This window comes from Chaetodon trifascialis, chromosome 5 (assembly GCF_039877785.1).
Source record: "Chaetodon trifascialis isolate fChaTrf1 chromosome 5, fChaTrf1.hap1, whole genome shotgun sequence".
In the NCBI taxonomy this organism is placed as follows: domain Eukaryota; kingdom Metazoa; phylum Chordata; class Actinopteri; order Chaetodontiformes; family Chaetodontidae; genus Chaetodon; species Chaetodon trifascialis.
The window spans coordinates 12,171,046-12,183,211 of record NC_092060.1 but is presented as its reverse complement, the minus strand read 5'-3'; the positions used below and the strand labels follow the sequence as shown (position 1 = coordinate 12,183,211).

The 12,166-nt window shown below is 43.3% G+C and overlaps 2 protein-coding genes across 3 annotated transcripts in view; both read left to right on the top strand.

Annotated features, from left to right (window-relative positions):
- ppp2r2ba (protein phosphatase 2, regulatory subunit B, beta a) overlaps window positions 1-6,581 on the top strand; it is a 43,310-nt gene extending 36,729 nt beyond the window's left edge. For both annotated transcript variants that reach the window (XM_070962147.1, XM_070962148.1), the window contains exons 6-10: window positions 98-262; window positions 2,578-2,747; window positions 3,282-3,373; window positions 3,459-3,582; window positions 4,593-6,581. In XM_070962147.1, the coding sequence (XP_070818248.1) occupies window positions 98-262; window positions 2,578-2,747; window positions 3,282-3,373; window positions 3,459-3,582; window positions 4,593-4,748 (707 nt within the window). In that variant the 3' untranslated portion in view covers window positions 4,749-6,581. The remainder of the gene's footprint in view (window positions 1-97; window positions 263-2,577; window positions 2,748-3,281; window positions 3,374-3,458; window positions 3,583-4,592) is intronic.
- Window positions 6,582-7,529: 948 nt separating this feature from the next.
- On the top strand, window positions 7,530-9,297 carry gpr151 (G protein-coupled receptor 151). Its single transcript, XM_070963280.1, has one exon. The coding sequence runs from the start codon at window positions 7,547-7,549 to the stop codon at window positions 8,867-8,869; it is 1,323 nt and encodes a 440-aa protein (XP_070819381.1). The 5' UTR covers window positions 7,530-7,546; the 3' UTR covers window positions 8,870-9,297.
- Window positions 9,298-12,166: the final 2,869 nt, after the last annotated feature.

Below are 12,166 nucleotides of genomic sequence, written 5' to 3'. Positions count from 1 at the left end.
AATTCTAAATAGTAGTGATTTGTCAGAGTTCAGGCCTTCACAGCATTAGCTATTCGATGTCCACAGTTGGAGTTGTTCCTTAGTGTCTGTCTCTCAGACATTGTGGACATCAAGCCAGCCAACATGGAGGAGCTGACGGAGGTGATCACCTCAGCAGAGTTTCATCCCCAGCAGTGTCACACCTTTGCCTACAGCAGCAGCAAGGGCTCAATACGTCTGTGTGACATGAGACAGGCCGCGCTCTGCGACAAACACTGCAAATGTGAGTACCAGTAGTACCAGGGTGCATCATGGGAAAAACTATAAAGAAAGAAGCCAGCACTTTCTAGAGTTTCTTTCAGGTGATGCTTTTGATCTATGATGTTAATGATTATTTTTATTCTGTGGTGCCCCAGCAGTACCCCGCCACTCTTTGCAGACCAGTCATTGCTGTAAAACTCGAGAGTTAGCATGATTATTAGATTTTTTTTTTCATTATCTAAATGTCCTAAACCTTCCCTCGAGCAAGCTTCTGCATACAGTTGGCCTTGCCAGAATAAATAGCTGCACTGTATTGAACTGAAGTGAAATACTGAATCACTGAATTATTTTGTTTCCCTTAAAACAGTCAGATTAAGATAGTTAATCTTAAAAACATTAAATCCATTCTTAAGAAACCCACTGTGTTTAATTTGTGTGTAACTGTAGAGTGTAAAGTCCTATTCATGGCCATCAAAACCCCCAAATTCCCTGAAACCACACAGAGAAAATGGCCTCAGTGTGCTCACTGAGTAGTGGTATTATGAGATAGCATGAAATGAATTGGGAGGGTGGAAAGAGGAGAGCTCTGCAGGTCCATCTAAAGTTGTGAATCCATGCCCACAGCAGAACAATGAAAACAGAAAGTAATATTCATACTCACTGTTTCTGCTTCAGCTCCACCTTTGTGTGGCTGTGACAAGCAGCCTCCCCCCTGCTCAATATGCCAGGATTGATAACCCATCAATAATTCTCCCTGTGTGTTTCGAACAATGCATGGCCTTTTCTAAAGCTTAACATCGCACGCATACACTTTGGTCGAATGAATAATGAATACATTGACATTTTGGCTGGGAAATCAATGGCTTAAGAGCAATCGCATTAGTCCCTCATGGACACACCTTGTTGTTCAATAATGTCAGTCATTTCCTCAGACATATTGATGCGTCCACTGGACCATGCGCTAACAAGGCCTGTTGAATTTAACATGTGCATTTGAGGGTTAAATAAGAAGAAATGTTTGGATTTTGGAGGAAAATTAATGATGTGGTATTCACAGCCGCCTTCTGACTGTATGATATTGACATGTACGTGCCGTTAGTTGACAGGTGCTTGCAGGGCACGCACGCACACACACACACACACACACACACTCGCAGAGCAGGCAGGTGCTCTCGTTAGCCTAAGGACAGGTCTGTTTATGCAGACCTACTGTCTCACTGCATGAACGTGCATAGCTCAGAGCGATGTATAATGCCCTCCCTCCCACACATACACACACAGCTCCTCCTTTCCTTGACACACATACACACTTACACACACACAGACAAAACTTCCTGAACCTTCGCAATAAAACAGCACAAACACACAATCCGACTGTATCCCCTCCCACACCTGTATATCTTGGAGGCTGCTGGTATCAGTCAGCGTTAGAATGAGGATGGATGGATGGATGGATGGATGAATGAATGGATGGATGCATGGATGAATGAATGGATAGGAGAGGATTGCCAAAGCACTGAGCTCCAGGACAGAGAGAGAGGGGGACCAAGCAGCCCCCATGCCGACTCCCCAGGGACCCTATTATACACCAGGAGGGAGGGCAGGGACACACACACATGCATATATACATGCACACATTGCGCACACCCACTTATACTGAAACACTCATTCACTGACACACACACAATTCCAGTGGGGCTCAAATGGGCCCAACACTTTGACATTGATTTGTTTTTCTTATCCCTTCCTCATCCCCCCATTTTTTCATCTTTCACGCTGCATCCCTTGTTAGACTCCCCATTGGCACATCACAGAGCTATTCTCCAGGCCTCAGCTGAGGAGGAAGGAGGGGGGTGGAGGGGAGGGAGTCGGGGCATATTTGGAAAGAAGGAGAGGAGAGAGAGGGGAGGAAGGGTGGGAGGAAAAAGAGGAGGAGGAACAATAACTTGACAGCTAACGATGGAATGCCTGGCTCTTATCCCCAGCGTGCTGGCCTGCACACAGATCAGCAGCTGCCAGAATCAATATGAATCATAACCAATATTTACCCAGCATGCTGACCCACGACTGCCTCCCTAAACACACACAGAAATAACACTGTGAAGAGATGCAGCTGCGGCAGCAAACCCCGCATCCAGGCATTGTTGTGGCTGTTATCATTTGCTAATGACGGCCCCCACCACCCCAAACAAAATCTGTTTTGTGTTTCATTGCCATGAATGATTAAAAGACTTGCGGGAGGAGAAACATACACTTAAAAGCAGCAACCTCCTACAGTGTAAAATGTGTACTCTGTCAGAAGCTGACTGCCTCTTGTTTGTTTTTTCTCTCTCGCAGACTTTGAGGAGCCAGAGGATCCCTCCACTCGCTCCTTTTTCTCTGAAATCATCTCATCCATCTCTGACGTGAAGTTCAGCCACAACGGGCGCTACCTGATGACAAGGGACTACCTCACTGTCAAGGTGTGGGACCTTCAGATGGAGAACAAACCACTGGAGACGTACCAGGTGAGCTTTTGTTGTGCTTTAATGTGCCTGTTGGACAGTTTGAAGGCTCCAAAGATAATTCTTAACCTGAGATCAAATCAAAACTTATTGATTTCACCCTAATCACTCAACATAATCCTCTTTCACCCTGCCAATCTGTAACCGTGTCATCTTCAACGATTACCCCAGGAGGGCTTATTGAGCTGACTGTCCCTGAAAAGACAGATAGTGGTGGTCCTGATGCAACCTGAAGGGCAAACCTCCCACTGTGCGGTCACCGAGGTCAGATCCACACTGTCTGATCTGGGGAAGGCAGGTCATGATTGATAAGAGCGTCAGCTGGGCTCAAGGGATTCTCTGTCCAATTCCAGCTACGCCTCCACCTGCTACCTAGCATCTTAGCGTAGGTCCCCAGGTCTGGAGGGATTACTGAAAGTGGAGCATATGGCAGTGCAGCTTATGCTTGTATGGCAATGTGACGAACTTTAGATGCTGGAAAAGTGTTACAGTAATCCACTGACAGTTCAGGCATTTACGTTTGTATTTGTTTTTCAGGTTCACGACTATTTACGAGGCAAACTTTGTTCTCTGTATGAGAATGACTGCATCTTTGACAAGTTTGAGTGTGTCTGGAATGGATCAGACAGGTAACATTTATTTCTTACTCATCCTATTCATCCAAGCATCAATCCATGTCATCTCAGTAACCCTTTGCTGTCCTCTGCTCCTCAGCGTCATAATGACCGGCTCCTATAACAATTTCTTCCGAATGTTTGACCGGAACACTAAACGTGACGTCACACTGGAGGCATCCAGGGAGAACAGCAAACCCAGAGCCATTCTTAAGCCTCGCAAGGTACGCCGCTGCTCATCAATACAAGCTACCTGCTATCTGAAAGTCCTGTTTATACTGACAGCTTATCTTTATGAGTGAGGAGAACTTAAGAGGCCTTCACTTGGCTTCAAATGACTATTTTTAGATATCCTGATGACTGGTAATCTCCATAGATAAGCTACCATTGATCTGATTCAGAAATTGCATGTCAAAATACACCTGCATTGTCAGTCTCAAACCATAAAAGTGTGACATTCATGTAATGTAATGTAATGTAATGTAATAGTAGTGTTAGATATTTTGCCGCTTTTGTTCTTTTTGCATTGTTTCTGTGCCAGTAAACTAATAAACAGTTAACCAATGCCAAATGAAGGTAAAAGCTGCACAAATCAATATTTTAATATAATAACAGCTGATCAAGTGACTACATGTGAAAGGGGTCCCTCAAAGTGAAGCCACAGAGAACTATCACCTGACTTTGACGTTCCTCTGAGCTCTATGGAGCGTTTTAGCACCGTTCAGCTCATTGTTTTGGTTGTACAGCCTGCATACTCTTTTGAGTGACTCTCACCACTCTCATTATCCTCATTTCTTGCCAAAACAGGCAGCTGTTTTCAGCAACACAAATGGCAAACAGACAAATGTATCATTAAATTGATCATAGCGGAGCATTTAGCAGCCAAAGAGCCACAAACCTGTATTTCCCTTAAGGGTTAGTAGAGACCAAAACAGAGTTAAATGAGAGTGAATATCAGACTTAATTGTTGGGTGGCAAGAAATGAATGCTAGTGTTGCTCCTTGTCTCCTGAATGGGTAATAGGCTGTTCGCAAACACATCTACTCCACTATCAGGTTATGATATATATACTACTATATTAGTGCTGTGTTTGACAGCTTGTTCTGGTGTCCCACTGTGGGCAAAAATGAAATTAATACTGCTTTAACATCACTGAAATCATTGTTAATTTATGCTTTACACATTGCGCACACTCATATTTTAACACCTCTTTTTCCCTACTGTTGTCCTCCAGGTGTGTGTAGGTGGGAAGCGTCGTAAGGATGAGATCAGTGTAGACAGCCTTGACTTCAGCAAGAAGATCCTTCACACTACGTGGCACCCACATGAGAACATCATCGCTGTAGCGGCCACCAACAACCTATACATCTTCCAAGACAAGGTCAACTAAAGGGCAGTCTGCCTATGCTGACTCCTGACCCCCACATGTGAAGGGCTGGGTGGGAGAAAGAGAGAGATGGAGCCCTTATCTACATCCTTCTCCTCCTCTCCCTGTGTCTTGTTGCTGCCGCTCTTGAATTTCGTCGCTCTGCTGAGGAAGTGCAGAAATGAGTATCCATTGTGAATTTTGGGAAGCGGGAAATTGATATAACCTGGATACAACTTGAGGAAATGGGTTCCTCGGAAATCATAATCAAGAATGGACTTTCATTCTTCAATGTGACTTCTAATTTAATTTATTTAGCCATGCAGGCACCTGGAGAAGTGAATCCTGTGCATTTATGCAACAAGAGGATTGCTGCATGAATAAAATGTAGCAGCTCTCTGGACCCTGAAGAAAGGGGTTGGATGTTACACTGAACATAAAGTAGAGCACACAGGCAGACACCCAGCTTACATGACCGTGGCTCAGTGTCATTTAGCAACAGTGCCCCCTCTCTTTCAATCTGCTCATGCTACAGTGCATGTGATCGACCCTGCGGCCTCTAACTGGGGCAAAGTTTTGGACAACACGCTCCTATAAAAGAGGACGAGACTGTTGATCCCAGAAACTGAGAGTTTTCTCTGCCTGTGACACAACGTGGTCAGTCTTTCTAGTACCAATTCTGTGTCTCCCTGGTGAGGCTGCTGTAGTCTGTAATGTGAATGAAGCCCTTCTAGGCTGTGTCAATGGTTTTATTTAATGCTGTTGTTTTATTGAGTCCTTCTCTCAGTCAATGAGTCTGTTTAGAAGCTGTGGTGCCTTCTTTTGGTATGTGGGGGTTTGATGTAGTGGGAGAGGGAGGGAGGGGAGGGGACTGAGTACAAGGCAGGAGTGTGAATGTTTCAAGTGACATCTTAACTTAGTTAATTAAATTATTTTTTCTTTTTGTTTTTTCCTCTTTCTCTATGAACAAAAACAAAAAAAGCACCACTGAGGTCCCAAGTGGAAAAAGTGCTTGAGGTAATGTAGTCAAAATTACATTAAAGCACCGGCTACATGCTTGTATGAGTTCAGGGGAGGACGCTGTGATATGTACAAAGTAATTGTTGCTCTTATCACATTGCAGTCAGTCTGATGTCATCAGTTCGCAGGAGACACGACAAAGCCACATAAAATTGTTTTTGCAAAATTCCTGTCCTGAAAAAAAACCCCACTGACCTCCTCATTACATTTTTACCTTATTTGCATAGCGCTGAAAATGATCTGTCGGTGGTAGAAGTGTAAACTTTTCACGTCGAACCATTGAACTCAAACTTGAGATTTCTTGGCGTAACATGATGCTAGCATAGCTGTCTTTGCATGCGTTGGATCTGATTCTGATGAAACTGGCAGCCTGCACATAGATATTCGAACATCTACAGATCATCTGAGGTACTATGCAAGTAAAATATTAGGTTTTCTGCAGAAGTAGCCAGTTTAAAAACGTTTGATGTGAGATTGCTGCGGTGCCTGTCCACGTTCCTCCTCTTGCTGAACGTGGGTAACGTGGAGCAGTCACAGGTTGTCTTTGAGCGCTTTGCTCAGATTAATTTAGAGATCCTCGCTTGTCTCAGATTTTTTTTTTAAGAGCCAACTCCCACAAACGAAAGCAGTCAAAGGTCTAAGTGAACTCTGTGAAATCAGGGAATTATTAAGTGTGATTCCTTTAAACAGTAATGTCTTCTAAACAACCTCCTTTGTGACACTAATTGAAACAAAAGAAAAAAAAAACTTTTATAGCTCAGAATGTATTGAAATGCAATTAATTACCATGCAGTCTTTATGCTTACCGGACTTTCTTTGAATAAAAAAGAATAAAGATGTGCAAGTTGAAAGCCCGCGTTGTTGGACCTCCTCTGTTCACGCTCCTGACTCAGTCTGAATGCAAATTGAATGAATCATCCTGATTACAGCGTGTTCATTACTGCTTGTGGTGCAAGGACGCCCTCTTGTGGATAAAGAGTAATACACGAAAAGGAAGCCTGGCTGTTGCAACAAGAAGGAGGAAACATGAGTGACATCAACTGGACACAGTTGGTGGTTGATTTCAAATTACTGGAAACCATCATAATTCTTAATTTCTTTTTCAATTATTCATGTTTATTCATATTGTACTAATGAACCATTGTCAGAGCAGAAATCCAGCTTCGAAGTGAAGATTGCTGACCCACCGTGACAGCTCATACAACAAACACAAATAACAGAATCCATCTGGATCGCTGGTGGATGCTTCGCATGTCATTTTTCATATTCTGTTAACAATTTCTAAAATGCGTTTGCTGTAATAACACTGATTTTGAAAAAAATTAAATGAAATAAAATAAAATAAAACAAGTTGAACATTAGTTTCCCAAAGTAAACCTCACTGTAATGAGTACTAATTCACAAACATTTACACAAATTAGAAATCCAAAACATTCATCTGTCATACTGTGCACATTATGCACAGTTTTTCTAATTGGCCCCGTGAGACTGAAGTCTACGTGCATTTTGTCAGCTGGGGACAGCAGCTGTCAATCAAAAAACATCTTTATAACCAGCTGCTGAAGCTGCATCACTGTGTGTCAGGATAAACCCGGGGACAGACAGGAGCTCTACTGTGATCATTGATCGTCAATCGATATCTTCTCTGATACGAGTATTCTAACAGGTTTAGACTCAGAGCAGCATTATTACTACAGTAAATCTCTCTTTTGAGCACTTAAATTTTTGGAAATCTTCTACTCGGAACCTTTTTTCTTCTCCTGGCTGCCTTTGACTTTTCCTCTCCTTTCTTTTAGGAAAAGATGGATAAGTTGATTGGGAACAATGCCACAGTGGTAAATAGCTCCATAGACAAGTGGTCATTCAATGAACGCGGCTCGTACCAACACCTGGACCCCAGGGAGCTGAGGGTCCTGGTGCCGGCTATTCTGGGAGTGATCTGTGTCTTGGGTGTGGCTTGTAATCTCACTGCGATGGTCATCTTGTTCTCCAACGCTCACAGGGGTAAACTATCTCTCATCAACTCCCTCATCTTCAACCTGATGTTTGCTGATGGACTAGTGCTGGCATTTACGGTGCCTTTCAGGGCTGCCGCCTACTCCAAAGCCAGCTGGAATCTGGGCTGGGTGGTCTGCAAGACGGCTGACTGGTTCCTCCAGTCCTGCATGGCAGCAAAGAGCTTCACAGTGGCTGTCATGGCCAAAGCGTGCTACCGCTATGTATCCAACCCCACCAAGCAGGTGAGCATCCACCTGGGCTCCATCCTGGTGGTGTTCTTCCTCATCTGGCTGTCCGCCTGCTCTGTCACCATCCCTCACTGGCTGTTTGCTCGGCTGCAGAGAGGGATGCGGGGACTGGCATGTGTGCTGGTAGTTCCTCCCGAAGCCCGGGATTTCATGACTGTGTATGTCAAAGCATACCCCCTGGGTGTCTACTGTGCACCTCTCAGCTTTGCCTTGATGTATTTCTGGAAGGCGTACGGCCAGTGCCAGCGTCGCTCCAGTAAGACTCAGAACCTGCGCACACAGATCAGATCCAGGAAGCTCACCTTGATGCTCTTTAGCCTGACCGTGGCCATGGCTATGCTCTGGCTTCCACAGTGGGTGGTGTGGGTCTGGGAGCATCACATCGCAGAGAAGGAAATTGAAGGAGCTCAGCCCCTCCTCTCCTCTCCCCCCCTTATTCTAACCATCTCTGCTCAGCTGCTCACCTTTTCTCTGTCCTTGGTGAACCCTCTCATCGTCCTCTTCCTCTCCGAGGAGTTCAGAGAGGGCTACCGGGGTCTGTGGAGGCGCCTCACGCTACGCAAACAACCTCCTCCAAAGCCAAAACCCGGACCTCACAACCCTACAGCTCTACAGTCGCCTTGTCCCAGACCAGAGACTTCAGGCCAGCTGCAGGGGGAGAGATGCCTTCGATCAAGCTCCAGCCAGGGTCCCAGCAGAGGTGTTCAGCCTCAGCCAGAGCAAGGAGGAGGAGGGGGAGAAGCAGACACGGTGAGCCTCAAAGATGGGATTGTCTTGCCTGATGTGGAGCAGTTCTGGCATGAGAGGGAGACTGGATCATACACAGACGAAAATGATCCTGTGCCGTGGGAGCACCAGAGCAAAGAGGGGAAAAAATAACAACCACCTTCCAGCTGATCAATGCAGTCCTCACATAGCGGCAGCTTCATCCACAGACCTCAGTTAAATGGACTGCTGCACCATAGATCATTTGTATTCTACTATCTATTCAACTGTGTTTGTAATATTATTTAAAAAGGTAAGAAGTGCAATCAGTGTGGACTATAAATAATGCAGTATCGTCTGTATATATGATAAACATTGCTTAATGTTGTCTTTTTGTTTGTTCAATGAGGAAGAACTGGAGTATAATTTGTGTAAAATGACTTTTGGTGGCTGTAAATTACAGCTTAGTAGATTTATATACATATTAGGAATACTGTGTGGTGAATGAACGTTGTAAGTTACAGTTTTCTTGCAGTATTTGGACATAATACAGCTCAGTCATTTAAAAATGTTGATTGAAGATTTTAACTGATTAGTGTGCTGCAATGGGGAAAACATGACAGTCTTAATTTAGATGTGAACACCGTAAATGTATTTTGTACTCATGATCAATCATGTTGAAATAGGCACTTTTTTTCATGTCTGTGTTTCCTGTTATCTCCCACTGAGACAGATCATTATCATTTAGTTTTAATCATTGTGCATCAGAATGACCACCGTTTACAATAAAGACAACTGTAAAAATGTAGCCTGTGTGTGATGAAACTGTCCTGTGAGATGTAGAAACACAACAGCAGTGTAGTTGTGTCTCTGTGTTCAGTCAGGAATGTTCTTGTTACAGACGCACGCACATACACACACGTACAGTGGAGTCTTAATGAGATGGATCAGACATCAGCGGATGGTCTCCTGCTGACATCAGGTCATTAAATATATTTTCATAAGGGCATCCATTAGAATTGCCATGGGTTCTAATTAGAGGCAAAGAGCTCTCGTGTGAGCTTGTTTTAGTGGACTCACCTCTGTGGGAGTCTCAATGCATTCTGTCTTCATTGATCTGTATATGCAATAGGTCACAACCTCACAGTTAAAGCAATAAACAACATTCAGAAACTGTGCCTGAGCACAGTGATTGATTTGTCTGTGTGATGTAACAGCAAACCAGCTGTGCTCAACAATGAAGCAGCATACAAATCGTACCACTCTTCACTCTAATGAAAGACATACATTTTAAATTCTATAATGCTGTCATGATAAAAAAGCATGGAAAAAGTCAAGAGAGCAGAAGAAAATGTAGGATTCCTCTCCATAGATACCTTCCACCTTTTCTGCCCCCCCACTCTCCCTTATGACATTTTCCTCTCATTAATCATTTATGTTGACCTTTTATTGCCAGAGGCAAGTACCTCAATCAGAGCAACACTTAACTATATAACCCACCATCAGTCCCCGGGGTAGTGACCCGGCCATAAACACCGAAGGCAAAAAGCTGTGCATGCATTGTTGGACTGAAATTTTAACCTTCATTGTAAAAATAGACTGAAGGTTATTGTACGGCAATACTCCACAAACAGCAAAGGAACATTAATGATAGTTGTCACACTATCTTTAAATACACTGTGTGACCATTTCCAGACGTTACAGTCTGACACCTCTGGCTCTGGCTTTTACTCCGTTAACTGAGCCAGTAAATCTGCAGTTTCAGTCAAAAGGCCACTTTGCACAACAATGCAGCATTATGGGATTTCTAGTGAAAAGTGGTTCCCAATTCTATGTCAGTAAGTACACAAGAAAATCTGAGTTTACTATTTTATGATGACAGGACGCATAGTAGCATGTGTGTAAAAGGAAATCAATCAAACTGATATTCTGGAATCACACTGTCAATTAAAACTTGACAAAGACAAGGAACACTGTTTTACCAAACACTTATTTTTTTTCTATTTCACGATCTTTCTGTAGCTGTCTTGCCACCACAATTCATTGAGCCACAACTAATGATTATTTTCACAACTGCTTGATTAATCATTGGATGAATAAAACGTCAAAAAATTGTGAAAAATGCTCACCGCAATTCTCAAAACCCACAGTGGCATCTTCAAATAGCTTCATTTGTCCAGCCAACGGCCCAAAGACTGTGGATTTACTGTCATAATCAGCAAAGAAAAGTGTCAAATCCTTCATTTCAGAGGCTGGAACCAGCAAATGTTTGACATTTTAATTGAAAAATGGCTGAAAACAGGTGGTACTAACTTTTCTTTTGATCAACTCATGGATTCATTGACTAATTGTAGCAGCTCTAATTGAGCTTACTTTGTGCAGCTGTGAGGAGCTCGTCCATTTCCTCTGCACATTTCAATGTGGCGCAACAGCATGCAGCATCGGCCCTGAAAACATAAAACATATCTGCATACTGACTGTTTATTTAATATGTGTCATGTTTCCAGAGTGCAAATTCTTTGTGTGGAGACCTATAACCTTACACATTTTCATGTGAGACTGGGCTGCCTGAGCTTCTGAAAGCTCCCTCACACCCACAGTACACCAGCACAGATGATCTCACTCACTGAGCCTGATTAGAGCTTGGCTGCCTGACTGACATCTCCCTCACAGTCCTGTTCATTTAGCTGCACATGTTCGGGAAGGACAGCTGTCATATTTATCACACTGGCTGTGTCTGAAATCCCTCATTCATTAATTTTGAACCCTCACTGACGCAGGTAGCATCACATAACTGCAATTTACACATCCACCAAAGGCTATGGACACATTTCTGATTGTAAACATGATCTTTCTTTCTACACTTAAAACTAAGACAGTCAAAACAACTGGTGTGTTTGTGGAAAGTAAACTGATTTCAGACACATTCTTTATGGAGTTTTTGAGCTCATGTAATCCTCAGCACATTTGTGCCCAGATAGAGCTTAGGTATAATCAGCAGAACAATTGCAAACATCTGTGCAGGTGTGCAGGGTGACAAGGCATTTTTTCAACTGGACCTCTTTATGTCGAGTGCGACTAATGGCCGTGTGTACTGGAGGAAAGTTGCTGTGTCTCGTTTCACAAGCTCTGCTGCTGCCTACAGAGCTTAAAACAGTTTTCTTCCACGTTTATTCGTGTAGCATCATTATGTAGATTGTTGTTCTTAAACCCCCTGGAGGAGGTAATAGATAAACACAGTGCTGCTAGGATGCATAAACACTGATGTATCAGCTGGTGTTTGGTCTTTGTTGTCAAAGCTGCTATTGGTGAATGAATGCACAATGTTTTACTGTAAAACAGAATAGCCAATAAAAAAAAGAAGATTGGAAAAACGTTAAATGGTAATGAGGAGACTGAGAATGGAGTCCAGGATAAAAAAGCAGGGATTGATTGAGAGAAAAGGGGTGAGTGGAAAAACAACTCTTAATT